Genomic DNA, 17,824 nt, shown 5'->3' on the forward strand with positions numbered 1-17,824 from the left:
AATGAATAACATAACCACACGGAAGAGGAAGTGACTAAAATGTAACCTAAGTAACTTTAGAAAATAGCATCTGTATATTACAAGACTAAATACAAAAAGAACTGTGCACAAATATTGAACCCTAGTAAATTTACTTTTCATTTGTGTATGGGTTAGAATTCCGAAACTACTGTATGTATATACTGGGATTGAGCATAAGCAACTATATTGGGATAGTAAGAGCCATATTTTTTTTTTTCTTTGAGACGGAGTCTCGCTCTGTCACCCAGGCTGGAGTGCAGTGGCGCGATCTCAGCTCACTGCCACCTTCGCCTCCCGGGTTCAAGCTATTCCTGTGTCTCAGCCTCCCGAACAGCTGGACTACAGGCGCATCCACCATGCCCGGCTAATTTTTTGTATTTTTAGTAGAGACGGGGTTTCACCATGTTGGCCAGGCTGGTCTCGAACTCCTGACCTCAAGTGATCCACCTGCCTCGGCCTCCCAAAGTGCTGGGATTACAGGCATGAGCCACCACATCCTGCCAGAGCCATATTTTTTACTGTCAGAGACAGGACTTACAAATAAGGAAAAGAGGAGACTAGCATGGACGCTACAGTATTCAATTAAAATCCGAGGGATCACTATGAATTCAAGAAACGCAGGTGGACATGGAAATAGCTGAGGATGCTATGCACGCACACATGTATCCCCTTGCTCTGTGCACCGAGAGGGACTGGAAAGATGATGCCACAGTAGGAATGAGCACAGCAAGACTCTATTCTCCAAAGGAACTACAGGCTCCTTGGAAAAATGATTGCTTCCAGGACAGGGGTAGAGAAAATACAGGACAAGCCTGGAGCATGCTATGGCACCAGAAAGGAAAAAATGGCTCTAAAAATGATGGAGACTAGATAGAGGTGGTAGTTGCACAACATTGTGAATGTACTAAATTGTTTATTTTAAAAGGGTTAATTTTGTTATGTTAATTTCACCTCGATAAATTTGAAAAAAATGATAAGGGCACAATAAAAGGCTCAGAAGCCAAGCCAACTTGAGGAAGCTCCTAATGGCCACCTCTGAGACAATTTAAACAACAAAATAAGTTACTGTAATAAAGGATCATAACCCACAGAATTAAATAAATATCCATGAGTTCATACTTACAGAAAGAAATACATGAAGGAGGGCCGGGCATGGTGACTCAAGCCTGTGATCCCAGCACTTTGGGAGGATGAGGCAGGTGGATCACCTGAGGTCAAGAGTTCAAGACCAGCCTGGCCAACATGGTGAAACCCATCTCTACTAAAAATACAAAAAAAAGTAGCAGGGCATGGTGGCACACACCTGTAATCCCAACTACTCAGGTGGTGGAGGCACAAGAATCACTTGAATCCGAGAGGCAGAGGGTGCAGTGAGCTGAGATTGTGCCACTGCATTCCAGCCTGGGTGATAGAGCTAGACTTCATCTCAAAAAAAAAAAAAAAAGAAATGAGGGAGAAGAGACATCTCTTCCTTACAGTGGAATTCCAATTAACTAATAAGTACAGAATGAATGATGGAAACAGAAAGTTACATTTGGAAAACATCACAGTAAGAATTGCTGCAGGCAGCCATAAAAAAAGAACGAGATCACTTCCTCTGCAGGGACATAGATGGAGCTGGAGGCCATTATCCTTAGCAAACTAATGCAGGAACAGAAAACCAAATACCCCATGTCCTCATAAGTGGCAGCTAAACGAGAACACATGGACACACAGAGGGAAACAACACACACTGGGGCCTTTTGGACGGTGGAGGGTGTGAGGAGGGAGAGGATCAGAAAAAATAACTAATGGGTATAACACCTGGGTGATGAAATAATCTTTACAACAAACCCCATAACACAAGTTTACCTATGCAACAAAGCTGCACTTGTACCCTTGAACTTAAAATAAAAGTTTAAAAAAATTGCTGCAGGCAAAAATCATCAAAGGATATTAACATTTGTAGGTGAAAGTATGATGAGAAACAGGATACTGGCTTCCACGAAATGCTTATTAATTACAATGGCAAAAATAGTAACTTTACAGTGGAAAAGCCTGTCAGACACCACTTCAACCAAGTGATCGAAGCAAACATCACCAGTAACAAGACACATCAACATCACACACCTCCTGATATAATGTGCTAACTGAAGGATACAGCCAGGGTGCAGTGGCTCATGCCTGTAATTCTAGCAGTTTGGGAGGCTGAGGCAGGAGGATCACTTGAGCCCAGGACTTCGAGACCAGCCTGGACAACATACTGAGACCCTGTCTCTACAAAAAATTTTTACAATTAGCCGAGCATGGTAGTGCATGCCTGTGGGCCTTCCCTCAACTTTGGAAGCTGAGGAGGGGGACTGATTGGGCCCAGGAAGTCAAGGCTGCAGTGAACCATGATCATACTACTTCGCTCCAGCCTGTGTGACAGAGTGAGATCCGGTTTCAAAAAACAAAAAAGGTAGCTGGGTGTGGTGGCTCACGACTGTAATCTCAACACTTTGGGAGGCCAAGGCGGGTAGATCACCTGAGGTCAGGAGTTTGAGACCAGCCTGGACAACATAGAGAAACTCTGTCTCACTAAAAATACAAAACTTAGCTGGGTGTGGTGGGGTGCACCTGTAATCCCAGCTGCTCAGGAGGCTAAGGCAGGAGAATTGCTTGAACCCAGGGGGCAGAGGTTGCAGTGAGCCAAGACTGTCGATTGCACCACTGCACTCCAGCCTGGGCTACAGAGCGAAACTCCATCTCAGAAAAAAAGGACATAACATCAACATCATTTCTGTGGTATTCTTGCCAAAAATGCATTAGAGTTGTCCCTTGCTATCCATGGGGGATAGGTTCCAGTATCTCTGAGGATACCAAAATCTGCAGATGCTCAAGTCTCTGATACATGACACAGTATTTATATATGACCTACACACAGCCTCTTGTATACTTTAAATCATCTCTAGATTACTTATAATATCTAATACAATGTAAATGCTAGATAAATAGTTGTTATACTGTGTTTTTTAAGGAATAATGACCAAAAAAACCAGTTTGTATATATTCAGTACAGACACAAACACTGTAGAGCTAACCACATTTTCCATCTGTGGTTGGTTGAATCTGTGTATACAGAGGGCCAACTGTGCCTCAATCTAACCAGATACATCATCAGGCAAATTCAAATTAAGGGGCATTCCACAAAAATGTCGAGGACATAAGACAAAGAAAGGGCCAGGCATGGTGGCTCACACCTGTAATCCCAGCACTTTGGGAAGCCAAGGCGGGCAGATCACCTGAGGTCAGGAGTTTGAGAACAACCTGGCCAACATGGTGAAACCCCATCTCTACTAAAAATACAAAATTAGCCAGGCATGGTAGAGGGCACCTGTAATCTCAGCTACTAGGGAGGCTGAGATAGGAGAATCGCTTGAACATGGAAGGTGGAGGTTGCAGTGAGCAGAGGTCACGCCACTGCACTGCAGCCTGGGCAACATAACAAGACTCCATCTCAAAAAAAAAAAAAAAAAAAAAAAAAGATAGAGGAAATTTTGCATACTGGAAGAAAGTAAGAGGACATGACAACTAAACACACCATGGGATCCTAGATTGGACTCTGGCACAGAAGGACATTAGTGGGAACTCTGGTGAAATTCATATAAGGTTTGTAGATTAGTTAATAATTTTAAATCAAAATTAATTTTTTGGTTTAGAAAATTATACTACTCTGATTATATATAAGTTGTTAATATTGGGGGAGGCTAGGTATAAGGGAAATCTGTGTACTATTTTTGTACATTTATTGTAAATCTAAAAGTACTTCATAATAAAGTTTTTAAAAACATTTACTGCTGTTCAACTTACTGTTTAATTTACTGTTTTACTGTTTTGCAGCTCTCTCCTCCCTCCTCTCCTACACTACGGCAAGGATATTCCTCTAACATGTTCTAATGCTAATGCATCCCAGACCACAAACAGTGCCTGGCACACAGAAGGCACTCAAAAAACACAGGTTGACAATTTCGGTAAGCCAGAATGATGACGGCGTATTCCAAGTCCTAGACTTAGTATTAATTTTCCTTATATCGTATTTGAAAGCAGCTTTGCTTATTCTGTAAAGAAAAACAAATCTAAAAACTTTTATTCACTGTTTACAAATAAGAATCATAGTTTTCAATAAAATGCTTTGTCTGGTGTTTCTGTTATAGCTAACAGGATATGAATCTGATCTTTTCTTGCAGGAAGTGTTTTCTCAGAATATACTGTAGTCTACTGATTCAAAGGTACACATTTTCTCCCATATTTCAACATCTGAAATCAAGGTGACTCTTACACGTGATGGCATGTCATAGTTTAATCAGCAGCTGCTTTTCCTGCTTAGCAGTACTTTACAATCATGGTGCATCTAATGGTGTATTAAATTTGATGAAATCTGGTAATGAATAAAGCATTTTCAAAATATTTTTGGAGCTCTACTTCCAACGCAACAGCATAAGCTCTGCTGATCCCCTGTGTAGTGAAACTAGTGAAAATTATTGGTTTAAAAACCTCTTAAGAGGACCTGAAAACTGTCTGAAGGACAAATAGCAAATGAAGAAATACTTATATGAGAAAATCTATAAAAATTCAGTGAGAAAGGTGACAGCACAGTACTTGAACCAAGATCATTCCCTTCTCTCTTCTCCCCAACCCGTGAGGTAGAGACCTCACTCCAGACTACAGCAGCCAAGAACACAGGGCTCCCTTTGCTCTCCAGCTCCAAGCTGCAGGATTTCATCCTGGGAGAAGCAGGGCTTCAACTTTTCTCCTGCTGCCCCCAGCTGCCTGTAGCTAAGGTTAAGTCCCAGGCAAGTGCAATTGAGATGTGGGGGCTCTCTTACTCTACCCAGCCCCTGCTGATGGAATGGAGGCTCTATATTGGGTGCAGTGTGCTGAGAATATTAGAGCCCTGACAGCCCTTCCTGGGCTTGTAAGGCAGTGGTTCCACACCTGGAAAAGCACAGCCACAAGAACCTCAACCTCCTGGCCTCTCCACTTAGTGCTCAGCTCCTAGAGTGGGGCTGCTACTCAGAGAAAAACCTGTCATTATCCTCAGTCCCACCTCAAGACTCAGAAATCCTGCCTGGAGCCATAAAACAGCTCCTGATCTCTTCCCAAAGAAGGGGCTTCATTTGCAACAGCGCCTGGAGAAGTTTGGGCTTGTGGTGAGAGAATGGGGAGAATTGTGGATCTAGTGAAGATACAGCCTAGAGTGTGGGAGCTAGCTTGCAGGAGAGAACCTGCAAAAGAGGTGGAAAGGAGTCCTCCTGGGGTCAGAAAAATATCAGACACTGACCTTAGAAACTATTTCTTCAAAGGAATCACAATTTTATCATAGAATACATTATAGGTGGAAAAGAAAAAAAAAGGAACCACAATTTAGTTTGTAGCAGAATTTATGCCCCAGGGCATCGGTGTAAACAATAAAACAATCAGCTGGTAATTATTGTAGGAGTCTTAGAAAGAGTAAAGGGGCATCCCAGGGTGAGTGTGGGCAAACCAAGAGCTGAAGCTGCAGCCAGCCACTAAACAAATAAACCAGCAAATAATAACAGGTGAAGGGGACCTTAGTACCCCAGGTTGCTAAAATACATTTCTCTAAAATGTCCAGTTTCCAATAAAAAAATTATGAGATGTGCAAAGAAACAGAAAAATACAATCAATACACCAAACGGGGAAAAAAAACCAAGCAGGTAACAGAAACTGCCTGTGAGTACAACTAGATGAACTAGATGTTGGATTTATTTATTTATTTTTATTTTTTGAGATGGAGTCTAGCTTTGTCACCCAGACTGGAGTGCAGTGGGGCGATCTCGGCTCACTGCAATCTCTGCCTCCTGGGTTCAAGCAATTCTCCTTGCCTCAGCCTCCCCAGTAGCTGGAATTACAGGTGCCCACCACCACGCCCAGCTAATTTCTTATTTTTAGTAGAGATGGGATTTTGCCATATTGGCTAGGCTGGTCTCGAACTCCTGACCTCAGGTGATCCACCTGCCTCAGCCTCCCAAAGTGCTGGGATTACAGGCACGAGCCACCGTGCCCAGCCAGGATTTATTTTTAAAAGGATTTCAAATCAGCCATTATAAATAAACTCACAGAACTAAAAGAAAATTTAATTGAAGAAGTAAAAGAAGGTATGACAAAGCGGCATCAAATATAAACTATTAATAAGAAGAGAGAAATTTTAAGAAAGAACCAAATGGAAATTCCGGAGTTGAAAAGTACAATAGAAGTAAAAATTCACCAGAAGACCTTGTGATGGTTAATTTTATGTGTCAATTTCATGGGGCTAAGGAATGCCCAGACAGCTGATAAAACATTATTTCTGGATATGTCTGTGAAGGTATTTCTAGATGAGGTTAGTATTTGAATCTGTAGACTGAGGAAAGAACATGACCCCCACCAATGTGGGTGGGTATCATCCAATCTACTAAGAGCCTGAGGAGATCAAAAAGGTGGAGGAAGGGCAAATTTGTTTCTGGTCTGAGCTAGGATATCCCACCCTCAGACATCAGCCCAGCTGGTCCTCGGGCCTTTGAACTTGAACTGGGACTTTCACCATTGGCTCCCTTATCCTCAGGACTTTGGACTGAGACTGAATTACACCACCAGCTTTCCTGGTTCTCCAGCTTGCAGGCAGCAGATTCTAGGACCTCTCAGCCCCCATAATCACATGTGCCAGTTCCTATAATAAATCTTCTTGTGTGTGCGTGCACATGTGTTTGTGTGTGTGTGTGTATGTTCTGTTTCTCTGATGAACCCTAACTAATACATGCCTCAAGAATAGATTTGAACACAATGGAGAAAGAATTAGCAAACTTGAAGGCAGGTCGGTAGAGCTCATGTAAGCTCAAGAGCGAGAAAAAAATGAAAAATGAACACAGCCTCAGAGAAAGGTAGAACACCAATAAGCACACCACCACATGTGTAATGGTAATATCAGAAGGAAAAGAGAGAGAAAGGAGAAGAAAAAAATTCAAAGAAATAATGACTTAATACTTCCCAAATTTACTGAAAAACAATAAGCTATTCATCCAGGAAGCTCAACAGACTCCAAACAGGGTCAATAAAAGAGACCCACAAACAACACATGGTGGAAATGAAAAAAGTCAAACACAAGAAAATCTTGAAAGCTGCAAGAGAAAAATGACACTACTTACAAGGGAACTTCCATAAGATTAATAGCTGACTTCTCAGCAGAAATAATAGAGGACAAAGGCAATGCAATCACACACAGTGTTCAAAACCAACAAAAGTCCTTGTTAACCAAGAATCCTATGTCCAGAAAAGCTATCTTTCAAAAATAAAGGTGAAATAAAGACACATCTAAATAAACAAAAACTGAGGGAATTCATTGTTAGCAGACATGCCTTATAAGAAAAACTAAGGGAAATTCTTCAGGCTGAAAGGAAGTGACCCCAGATGGTGGTTCAAATCCACACAAAAAGCAGCAATAATTATGAAATTAGAATATACACTATTAATGTATTTTTTCTTCTTTCTGTTAACTGATTTAAAAAGTCAATGGTATAAAATATTTATATAATTCATTGCTGGGTCTATAACATGTGGAAATATATCAGTAACATAATTGCCAGTAATAGCACAGAGGAGGTAGGTGGAAATAAAACTGTAATGGGCTAAGGAAATAATAACACATAAAAATAATAATTATAACAATATATTGTTTGGTTTGCAACATTAACAGATGTAATAAGTATAACAATACCCCCCAAAAGGGTAAAAAGGAACAGACCTACATAGGAGCAACACTCCTATATATTACTAAAATTAAGCTAGTATAAATCTAAAGCTGATTCTGTTGAGAGACTAGTAAAAATACTCAAAAGTAGTGAAAAAGTCATTAACGAAATTAAAATGCTATATTAGAATTCAATCAATGCAAAAAAAAAGCAATAAGGGAGGAACACAGGAACAAAAAAGACATGAGGCACAGGAAAAACAAAAAATCAGATGACAGAAATGAATCCAGTTAATAATAGCATTAAGTATGTATGCATATATAACCCAATCAAAACGCAGAGAGTGTCAGACTGGATTTTAAAGAGCATGATCCAATTATATGTTGTCTACAGGAGACACACAGTAAATTCAAAGATAAACAGATTGAAGTAAAAGAATAAGAATGTGTACAGGTCTCATCACTTTGAAAAAGTCTGGTAATTCCTCAAATGATTAAACGTCATAGTTATGATAGGACCCAGCAATTCCACTCCTTGGTAAATACCCAAGAAAAATAAAAACACATGTCCACACAGAAACATGTACCTGAATGTTTATAGCAGCATTATTCATAATAGCCAAAATGCAGAAACAACCCAAAGTTCACCAGCAGATGGATGGATAAACAGTGTGGTACATCCATACAAGGGGCTATTATTCAGCTGTAAGAAGGGACGAAGCGCACATCCTTTCTGTGTACTGTGAAGCAACCCCACTGTGAAGTGATCTGCCACAACACGGGTGAACATTGCAAAGATTACACTAAGTGAAAGAAGCCAGTCACAAAAGACCACATACTATATGATTACATTTATCTGAAAATCCAGAATAGGGAAATCTATAGAGACAGAAAAATTAGTGGTTGCCTAACCCCCCTAGGAGGGGAGGGGAGGGAGGTAGGGATTAGGACAGTAATAGCTAAAGGGTATAGGATTTCTTCTTGAGGTGATAAAAATGCTCTAAAATTGACTGTGGTGATGGATACATATCTGTGAATATACCAAAAACCGATTCATTGTACACTTCAAATGGATGAATTGTATAGTATGTAAATGATATCTCAAGCTGTTTAAAACTGTTTAAATACATTTTTGCTGAAGGAATCAATCATTTATCTAACAGATGTTTACTACATGTTTACTAAGCACCACTGGATCAGGCACTGCAAAAATAATACCAGTCTCTGTCCCCATGGACAGGGACCCATGACTGCTACATCAATCTCGCCCAGGGTCTAGATTGCGCCTGACCACAGCAGGAGGTTCATCAGGAGCCATGCTCCTCCTAGCAAGACAGACATGTAACTACTCCTGCCCCATTCTCACAACAGCCACCTACAACTGTCCCAATTTGTCCATTCCACATAATTGGAAATCAGCCTCATTTTTATGTGAGAATCCAGTATACCCCGCTGAAACTGTTACTCTGTCTTGCACCACAGCTTCCCTGGCAGGATTCCTGACATACTCCCCAACTTATGCCAATCCCATGGACCAGCTCATGTATTCTTTCATGCGGTGAATGAGGACTATGTCAAACCAGTACTTCTAGGAACTGTACTTCTAAGATTCTCCCCAGGGCCTGAAAGCTTAAGGAGATGAATAACTCCTCCCTTCTCAGGCCCAGTCCCAAGGTGCAACCTGCGCCAGCAGCATGCGCCAGCAAGACAGCAGAAGCAGGAAGAGAGTCGGCCGGAAGACACGTACCCCTGAAGATTGAGAAAGGGGTCACCTGGGTACAACGTAGCAGTTATGTCAGATTAGGACACTTCTTATTTACAGGAGACTATAAAACCTTTGCCCCATCCTCACTTGGGGCTGACACCATTTTAGGCCTCAGCCTGCCTGCTCATTAAAACAGCATGTTGCTCCACACCGCCTCGTGTTTTCTGCTGGTGCGCTGTCGGGGTTTGAACCGATACAAGAACCTTGCAGTACTGTGATTACCAGCTAAACTCTGAGAGGGCCTGAGTCCTATGTGCTGGTATTAATGAGCATCTCACAATTCCAAAGGATGAATACTCTACTCCCCTTCAGAACTTGTAGCTGCACACGCAGCTCCCTGGACCTGATATGCCCAGTGTTCCCCACTCTGCCTGGCTTGGCCTTCACATTCATCCTTCACATTCTACCTCCTGTGTAAAGCACCTGAAGAATTAGTAGCCTCTGCTTCTGCTTTTTTGAGCAACAGACCAATAGCTAAGAGCATAAGCTCTTGAATGAGGCTGCCTGAATTCAAACTTTAACTCCACTACTTAACATATGACCTTGGTAAGTTTCTCAGTCACTCTGCCTTGGTTTCTCCATTTACAGAAAGGGGATAATAATATCTCCAATCATTGTTATGAGGATTAAAATACATATAATACACTTACAGGCAAGCACTGTTATTGTTTCTATCTAACTCTATCTGATGGTAAATTTGTTTACATGCATCTTTCCCTGACCAGTCCCTGAGCTGCTCAAAGGCATAAAATTACTTATTGCTTTTCTTATTAATAGCATATAATATAGGGCTAGGTGCAAGATAGGCACATGTAAGGGACCCATGAATGAATGAAAAAACAACAAAAACCCATTAGTATAGCAATGTCAAAGCTTATAGAAACCACACTTTCAAAATAAAAATCAGAGCACGTCATTTATGGGTATATTAGAATTGAGTCTCTCAAATCAGGACTTCTCTGGAAAACCCAGGCTGTCTGACTGCCAGAACTATCTAGAAAGAATCCAAATGCCCAACAGTTTGAGTGGCTACAGAAACGATAACATTTAACACAGAAGATTTTATGTAACCATAACCAGAAACCTGTGTTGATACCTGAAAGAGTCTGGAAAAAACACTAAGTAGAAAATCAGAGCACAAGTTTGCAAAGAAGAATTATGGAGCTATTCAGAGAATGATGATCAAAGTTAACAGATGGTGTGTGTGCATCTAACACTGGGTGGATAAAGAATCTTTATTTTTTTAATTAATTTTCATTCTAAAGACAGCTTAATAATTATGCTTATTATAAGGCCTTTACATAAGAAACAAGGAAAATAAAATGGAGATTCCAAGACTTGTCATCTTTCAAATAAGGCACAGTGAGAAGGGTCAAGTTTCTCCACTACTATAATTCTCTGAATAGGTAAGTTTCCTAATTAAAAAAAAAACCATATACTTTTCTGTTCATCAACCCTCCTATTTCATAAACAGACTTTTAATAGCCAGTCATTTGTTTTGTTCATGTCAGGAACAATCAATAGTTTGATTAACTATTCAAACTACTTCTTGATTGGCCGGGCGTGATGGCCTGCGCCTGTAGTCCCAGCTACTCCTGTGGCTGAGGCACAAGAATTGCCTGAACCCAGGAGGCAGAGGTTGCAGTGAGCCGAGGTCTTGCCACTGCACTCTAGCCTAGGCAACAGAGTGAAACTCTGTCTCAAAAACAAACAAAAACAAAGCACCTCCTGATTAAGCCTTCTCATTTAGTACAATAAAAACATGAATTCTAAAATGTACATATTTGTATATAAAGCAAAAAGGACGTTAGCAAGTTTTTCATTCATTTTCCCCCAAGAGTTCCCTGAAAATTAGAGCCCAACTCAGAGAAAGACAAAGAATGGGAAAAGACTCTACTTGCTCAAAGCACAGAGCATGTTTTTACTTATATCAGATTTTTAACATATACATGCACATACAGATATATACATATGCAATATGTATATATAGACATAGATGTAAACACACATCAGAAAAAAATAAGGTCACAAAGCAATCTTTTCAGTTGTCTTCATATGAGTCAATAAAACATCAGCAACAGCAGCTTCAAATAGCCCAGGTGATGACAGATATTCTAACAAACCAAATATGCAACCACCTCAACATTTCCATCTTTCTTCTCATCATCAACATTCCTTAGATTAATCAAAGGAAAGGAGACAAGTAAGAAGTATGGGTAGGAATTTACTTCAAGTAGTTTCTCTTAAAAAAAAAAAAAAAGCATATAAATACATTATCCTAAAATTATATAATTCCAGTCAATGAACAGACAGCTTCTCTTTAAAACACAGTTCAACAGTCTAAACATAATTAATGTTTTAAAAATGTTTTAATATTCCAGTCAGAATTTCTACTTATCCCTTCTTAAATACTTTTGCCTAAGGAGCAATCTGTCAATGCATGCAGTTTAAATCATTAACTACATAGCACCCAATCATTAGCATAATTAGCATGTAAATCTCATGAAGGCACTAATTGTGTCCTTTTAAGTGTTTTATGCAACACTCGGTAAAAGGAAGCTTATTAAACACTTAATTATGTTTAGTAAAAAGAACAAAATGCCAAAACAAAAGTCTTTATTATTCAACTTGGCTGTCTTTTAGAATATAAACCACTGATCAGTATCTGTTTCTCCAAGTACAATTATAAGAAACTGAAAACAAAACAAGCCCCACTGGAATTAGAAATTCTGTGTCCTCTGTCCAAGAATACTGCTTCATTTTTATATCAGAAAGAAACTGCCAGCAGATAGCATGTAACATGCAGGTTGCCAGGGTATTTTGACCTAAGCATTTAGGCACCTTAACCAAGCAAAAAGCCTAGTACATTTCATGCACATTTTCCGAGTCATTTTCCTTACCTTTCCCATTTTGCCATGTAGTATACCAAGACAAAGTAAGGAAGGAAGTGATAAATGCTAAAGCAGTGGCTACAGTTCCATTGCGGAGCCTCATCTCATTTCACCATCACACTGGTCCATATGTTTATGATGACAACAACCAGGACTGTTTTCTTTTTACCCTGAAAGTCAACTGAATGCAGTACTCCTGGCTCTAGGCCAATAAAAATCAATAAGAGAGGTTCATTTCAGATGAACTGCAGGAGGAGCCTAGCAGCAATGCCGTTCACAACTGTACTCGGGATTGTCTTTGCGGTCTTCATACGCTGATGCCTCGCCTTTTCCCTTCCTATTCAGGGGAAAAGAGAAAGTCAAGCTCATTCGGTAATGCAAAATGTAAGTTTCTTCATTTATTATTCATCATTATAAACAGACTTTTGGCAGGGCTAAATTGTATCTATAAAGATTATCCCTATATCGAAACTACTCATTTAACATACTAGAATTATATGGTCCTTCTCCTCCTGGAAAAAAATACAAAACAGCTTCAAACTATATTCCCTCCTCATTGGTTTTGTTTTGTCTGTAAAAAGAAAGTCATGGTGACTGATTTTAAAGGGAGAAGTGGAGCTCACAGATTCCAGGATGAGAACTCTAATGATCACACAATGGTTCCTGAGTAACATAATTTTCACTCTCTCCAGTTTTCCTATTGCACAATAATAGGAAATTTTTTTAATAAGAAAATTGACAGAATATAATATATAAGCGTCAAAAGACCTGGGCCCTTGACCCAGCTCTGTCATTACTTACATGATTTGGGGCATGCCACTTATCTAGGTCTCAAGGTTTCATTCACAAAATGAGGTAACAATCTGTCCTGTGTCCTCTTTCACATATTGTCATAAATTACAAAAAGGTTACAGTTATAACTGCTGTTTATCACTGTCATAAAATAAATGTCATTTTTCCAGTGACTAACCCACTCCCAGGGTGTAAACTGGAAATATTTAAGCATTTAGAAAATGCAGCAATCCAGCCAGGATACTGTATGCCTTAGGCTCTATCACTCTGCATTGCTTTAACTCAAGAAATCTGGGAAATCACCACTGATCGAACAAAGCTGTTGGGAAAAGGGAACGAAATGAAGTCGTCAGAAGTACTTAAGCACAGCATTCAGCATATAATAGGTTCTCAAAAAATGTTAACTGTACTAAAAACCAACCTTTTTTGGTTAATCGAAAAACAACAACAACAAAACCAGCCAGCTACTGGTTCCAGTCCACTCTATGCCTGGTCAGTCTCAATCCCTGGAGGCACGTCAGGCCCTCCAAGATCTGCACAGATTCCTGGTAGCCTCAGGGGGGTGCCACAGGACGCACCTGGTAATATACTGACACTGTAGTGGGGGAGTTAATATACCTCCAAAAATGGCCAGCAGTTCCAAGGGAAAATTCTCTCTGGGGAAGAGCACGACTGATTCAAGCAGCCATTTGCAGGCAATTCAGAAATTGCCACCACCACTGCTTCTTAACACTGAACACTACTAGAAATTCCCCCTAGTAAAGAAAGATCACAGGGGCATAGTACTAATAATGACAGCCACTACAACTTATGAAATGTTTCCTATGTGCCTGATCCACCACATGGTTTAAATCTTCACAAAATCCTTCCTATGAGGCAGGCATTATCAACCCTGTTCTACACACAAGGAAATGAATCCAGAGAAAGAACTCGAATTTGTTTGTCTCCAAAGTCCAAGCTCTCTCATCTGCTACACTTTCCCTCTCAAATGAGGCCACCTGCACCTGGCAATACGAAGAGAAGTGCCAGGGATACTCCAAGTATCAGGTTAAACTGCAGAATCTTCCCAGAGTATTAATTATACCCAACTGTAAGTGTAAATTTAAAAAAAATTATATAACACACACTGATCTACTATGGAGTAAGTTGCAAAATTCATGGAAATTTTCAAAGTCTAAACATACAACTTTAAACAAATCTCCACTTACTGCAGCTTTTGGCTAATACCTCACCACAACCCTCCATCAAACTATGCCTGTTAACCCTCCTCAGACAGCAGCTCTACCTTCCACATAATATTCTAGAAGCACCTAACCTCTTTTACTACCTGAACACAAAGAGATCTAAAAATATTCTCATGCAGAAGTTATCATTGTTCTCTAAGACTGAACTTATTCACCTTCTACAGTTAAGACAAGTTAACATGAAACATGCCCACATCTACAGTTTAGAATTAAAATCTTCACAGTGGCCAGGTGTGGTGGCTCATGCCTGTAATCCTAGCACTTTGGGAGGCTGAGGCAGGCAGATTACCCGAGGTCAGGAGTTCAAGGCCAGCCTGGCCAACATGACAAACCCTGCCTCTATTAAAAATACAAAAATTAGCCAGGCGTGGTGGCAGGTGCCTGTAATCCCAGCTTACTCGGGAGGCTGAGGCAGGAGAATTACTTGAACCCAGGAGGCAGAGGTTGCAGTGAGCAGAGATCACACTACTGCACTCCAGCCTGGGTGACAGAGACTCCGTTTCAATAAAAATAAAAAAAAAAAACTTCATAGCAACACTGCTCTAATTGTCTTAAATCAATAAGCACCCAATAATGAATTCTGATTATAAAAACAGGGGTGATAATTCTATGAATTATATTATATAACTTGGAACATTAATCCCGGTGTGGCATTACATTAAAATACTTATAACTTTCAGCTGCTATCTACTTAGCCCTATTTTACTTGAGAAAGAATTTTGTTCTAATAAAAGATCTAAAAAGCATACAAGTTATTAGAGTAAGCACTCAATTCATAATAACGGGGAGGTAGAGCGCACATCATATAGTTAAGGATATTTTAAAAGTTTTACTAAATACAAATAAAGCTCGTAAAAACATTCCGTAGAAATGCATTGAGACAAGTAAATGAACTCTAAAACCAAAGTAAACTATTGATATACTACCCCTAATATATGAAAAAATTAAAAAATACTGGATCCAGTAAGTTATGAAACTCTGAAGAAGATACTTACAATAAATTCTACTAGCAAATAAGCCCTGAAATTTTGCAAGAAAAATATGAGTGTTTTACTCAGTAAGAATGTAGTCATACATTTTTAATTAGGGTTTCCCAGCTAATAAGTCTAACTGCACAGCACAAGTGAAGAAACTCTTCGGACAAGAGTAAAACCAAGGATCTACTCACTCTTCAATTATCAGACATAATTCATAGGCTGGCTTGTAAGACACAGGTGACCCACATTTTTATTAGTGTCCACATTTGCAAAAATTTTAATCTAGCCCCTTAATATTCTCGGAGACTATAACCTAACACGTTTGAATATTTAACAACAAAAAAAAAAGGTAGAGGCTAAAATTGCTAGTCATTTCTCCACCCTCCCAAACGTGAATGGAATTTTCAACTCTAGACATCAGACTGTTTTGTTAGCAATCTTTTAAGGGCTTCAGTCTTCATTTTATTATTGGATACAAAACCTTTACTTATTTTAAAGTGCTCTCTGAAATACTCAATATAGTCCACGGCTGAGAACACTTTGCTGAACGTTTGGCATCTTCCTTAATCAGCATCCCACAGACAGGGGAGAAGTGCCTTAAGAATGAAAGGCACAATAATCCCTGATATCTGGAATCAATAAAATCCATGACGTAAGCCTATATAACTTTACACACCACAATTGTGGCAAAATTCATTTATTTGCCATTTATAAACGGGTCAGTAGTTTTCTTTAATACAGCTTACATAATGTCATCGCCCAGTGCGTTTTCGGATTTACACGTGTGGGTTAAAGAAATCTATGTCAAGATAACCTGTTCATCAAACTATTTTTTAAACATTCAGAAAAAGAAACATAAACCACAAAACGCATATTTTTATTCTAAATTTACAGTCTACGTTCCAACGAACGACTCTGTCATTATCTTTTATCATATAATTTGTCCAACAGCAAAAGCACAACAGCAAAACACACGGAAAGCATTCAAAGCATACATTGTGCCTGCTTCTATTTTCCAATGCGGAATGTAGGCAATGAAACCGCTCCAGAGAAACACATTGTTGCGAGGAATAAAGGCGGGTGTGCAAGTGGCACGACTGCCAGCTCAGAAAAGCTCGCCTCCGAGATGTCACCTGGCACACTTGGTGGAGTCACCGAGACCCAGCCTCAGGGTCCTACTGCGGCTTCCTCATTACGGAGAAAGCTGAGGCCTGGGGAAACGGGGGCTGCTCTTTCACGCGGGCCCCGCAGCCCTTCACTTTGTGTGAAAATTCCCTGCGAAGGCTGCACGGCCGGTCCCCTCGGGAGCAGCCCCTATCCCTGCGCCCCGGACCGTCCGGCCCCCGCCCACCTGCCCCGCGGCCCCGCGAAGGCGCCGACTCCCGCGCAGCCCCCGGGTCCCACAGGCAGCTGTCCCTCCCCCTCCGCACCCCCCGGATCCGCACTTTGCTCCACTTTCCCCCAAAGTCGCCGAGCCCCGCCACGCCGGGGAGCGCCAGGAACGCACCAGGCGCCGGGCCGGCCGCAGGCAGGGCGCGCGGCCCCGAGGGGTGCGCGGTGCGGGGCAGGGACGCTGGGAGGACGCTCCGGCCCGCGCCCCGCCGCCCGCCCCCGAGGCCCAGCCGCGCCCGGAGCCGGCCCCGCGCCCAGAGGCGCCAACAGCCCTCCCGCACAGAGCTCCGGCCGGGCCGCGGCGCAGTAGGCTCCGTTACCAGCAGGTGGATCTCCCGCAGCCCGGGGCCGCCAGCCCGGCCGCCGGCGCCGCCCCCCGCTCCCGCGCCCTCCGCGCAGCCGCCCCGCGCCCCCTCCCGCCCCCGCGCGCCGCCGCTGCCGCCGCGAGCCCCTCACCCGCCGCTGGCGTCGCCGTGCTCCCGCGGCTGCCGGCGGAGCTGCTGTGGCCGCCGCTGCCGCCGCCGCTGCGGGCCGCCCCGCCCGCCCCGCCGGCTCCGCCCCCGCCGCTGGAGCGCCCGCCCCGCCCCGCCGGGCCGCCCGACCCCGCCAGCCATTGGCCGCCCGCCGCCGGCCCCGCGGGCCCCGCGCCCCGCGCCCCACCAGTGGCCCGCGCGACTGTCACTTAGGGGCGCCGCCGCGCAGCCTGCGGAGCGTTCGGGAGGCTGGCCCGGCTCGTCAGTGTCACTGCGAGGACCGGAGCGGAGCCGCGGTCTCGGGTCCTAGCTCTGGGCGCCGGCCTGCTCCCCGCCGCCCCGCTGCCACATCTGGCTGGGATCCTCCCGGCGCGTGCAGGGGCCGCTCCGGCGGCCAACAAAGGCCCGGGCGAGCCCTCGGCCTGCGCCTCGCCGCGCGACCCGACCACCCGGGGCTGCCCCAGCTCCCAGGCGCCTGCCTGCCTCGACCCGGCCCCTTCCCAGCGGCGCGCCCCGCTCCCGGCCGCCCGGACTGGGCGGCCTCCCCGGGGACAGATCCCG

General features: G+C 42.6%; 1 protein-coding gene across 4 annotated transcripts in view; it reads right to left on the reverse strand.

Annotated features, from left to right (window-relative positions):
* The window catches only part of MGAT4A (alpha-1,3-mannosyl-glycoprotein 4-beta-N-acetylglucosaminyltransferase A), a 122,515-nt gene extending 105,183 nt beyond the window's left edge, over positions 1-17,332 (reverse strand). The window contains exons 1-2 of one of the 4 annotated variants that reach the window (XM_054546688.2): positions 16,394-16,693; positions 12,395-12,722 (exon numbers count right to left, since the gene is read on the reverse strand). In XM_054546688.2, coding sequence (XP_054402663.1) covers positions 12,395-12,488 — 94 coding nt within the window. In that variant the 5' untranslated portion in view covers positions 12,489-12,722; positions 16,394-16,693. 4 annotated transcript variants of the gene reach the window in all.
* Positions 17,333-17,824: the final 492 nt, after the last annotated feature.

The sequence above is a fragment of the Pongo abelii genome, chromosome 12, assembly GCF_028885655.2.
Source record: "Pongo abelii isolate AG06213 chromosome 12, NHGRI_mPonAbe1-v2.0_pri, whole genome shotgun sequence".
NCBI classification, from domain to species: Eukaryota; Metazoa; Chordata; class Mammalia; order Primates; family Hominidae; genus Pongo; species Pongo abelii.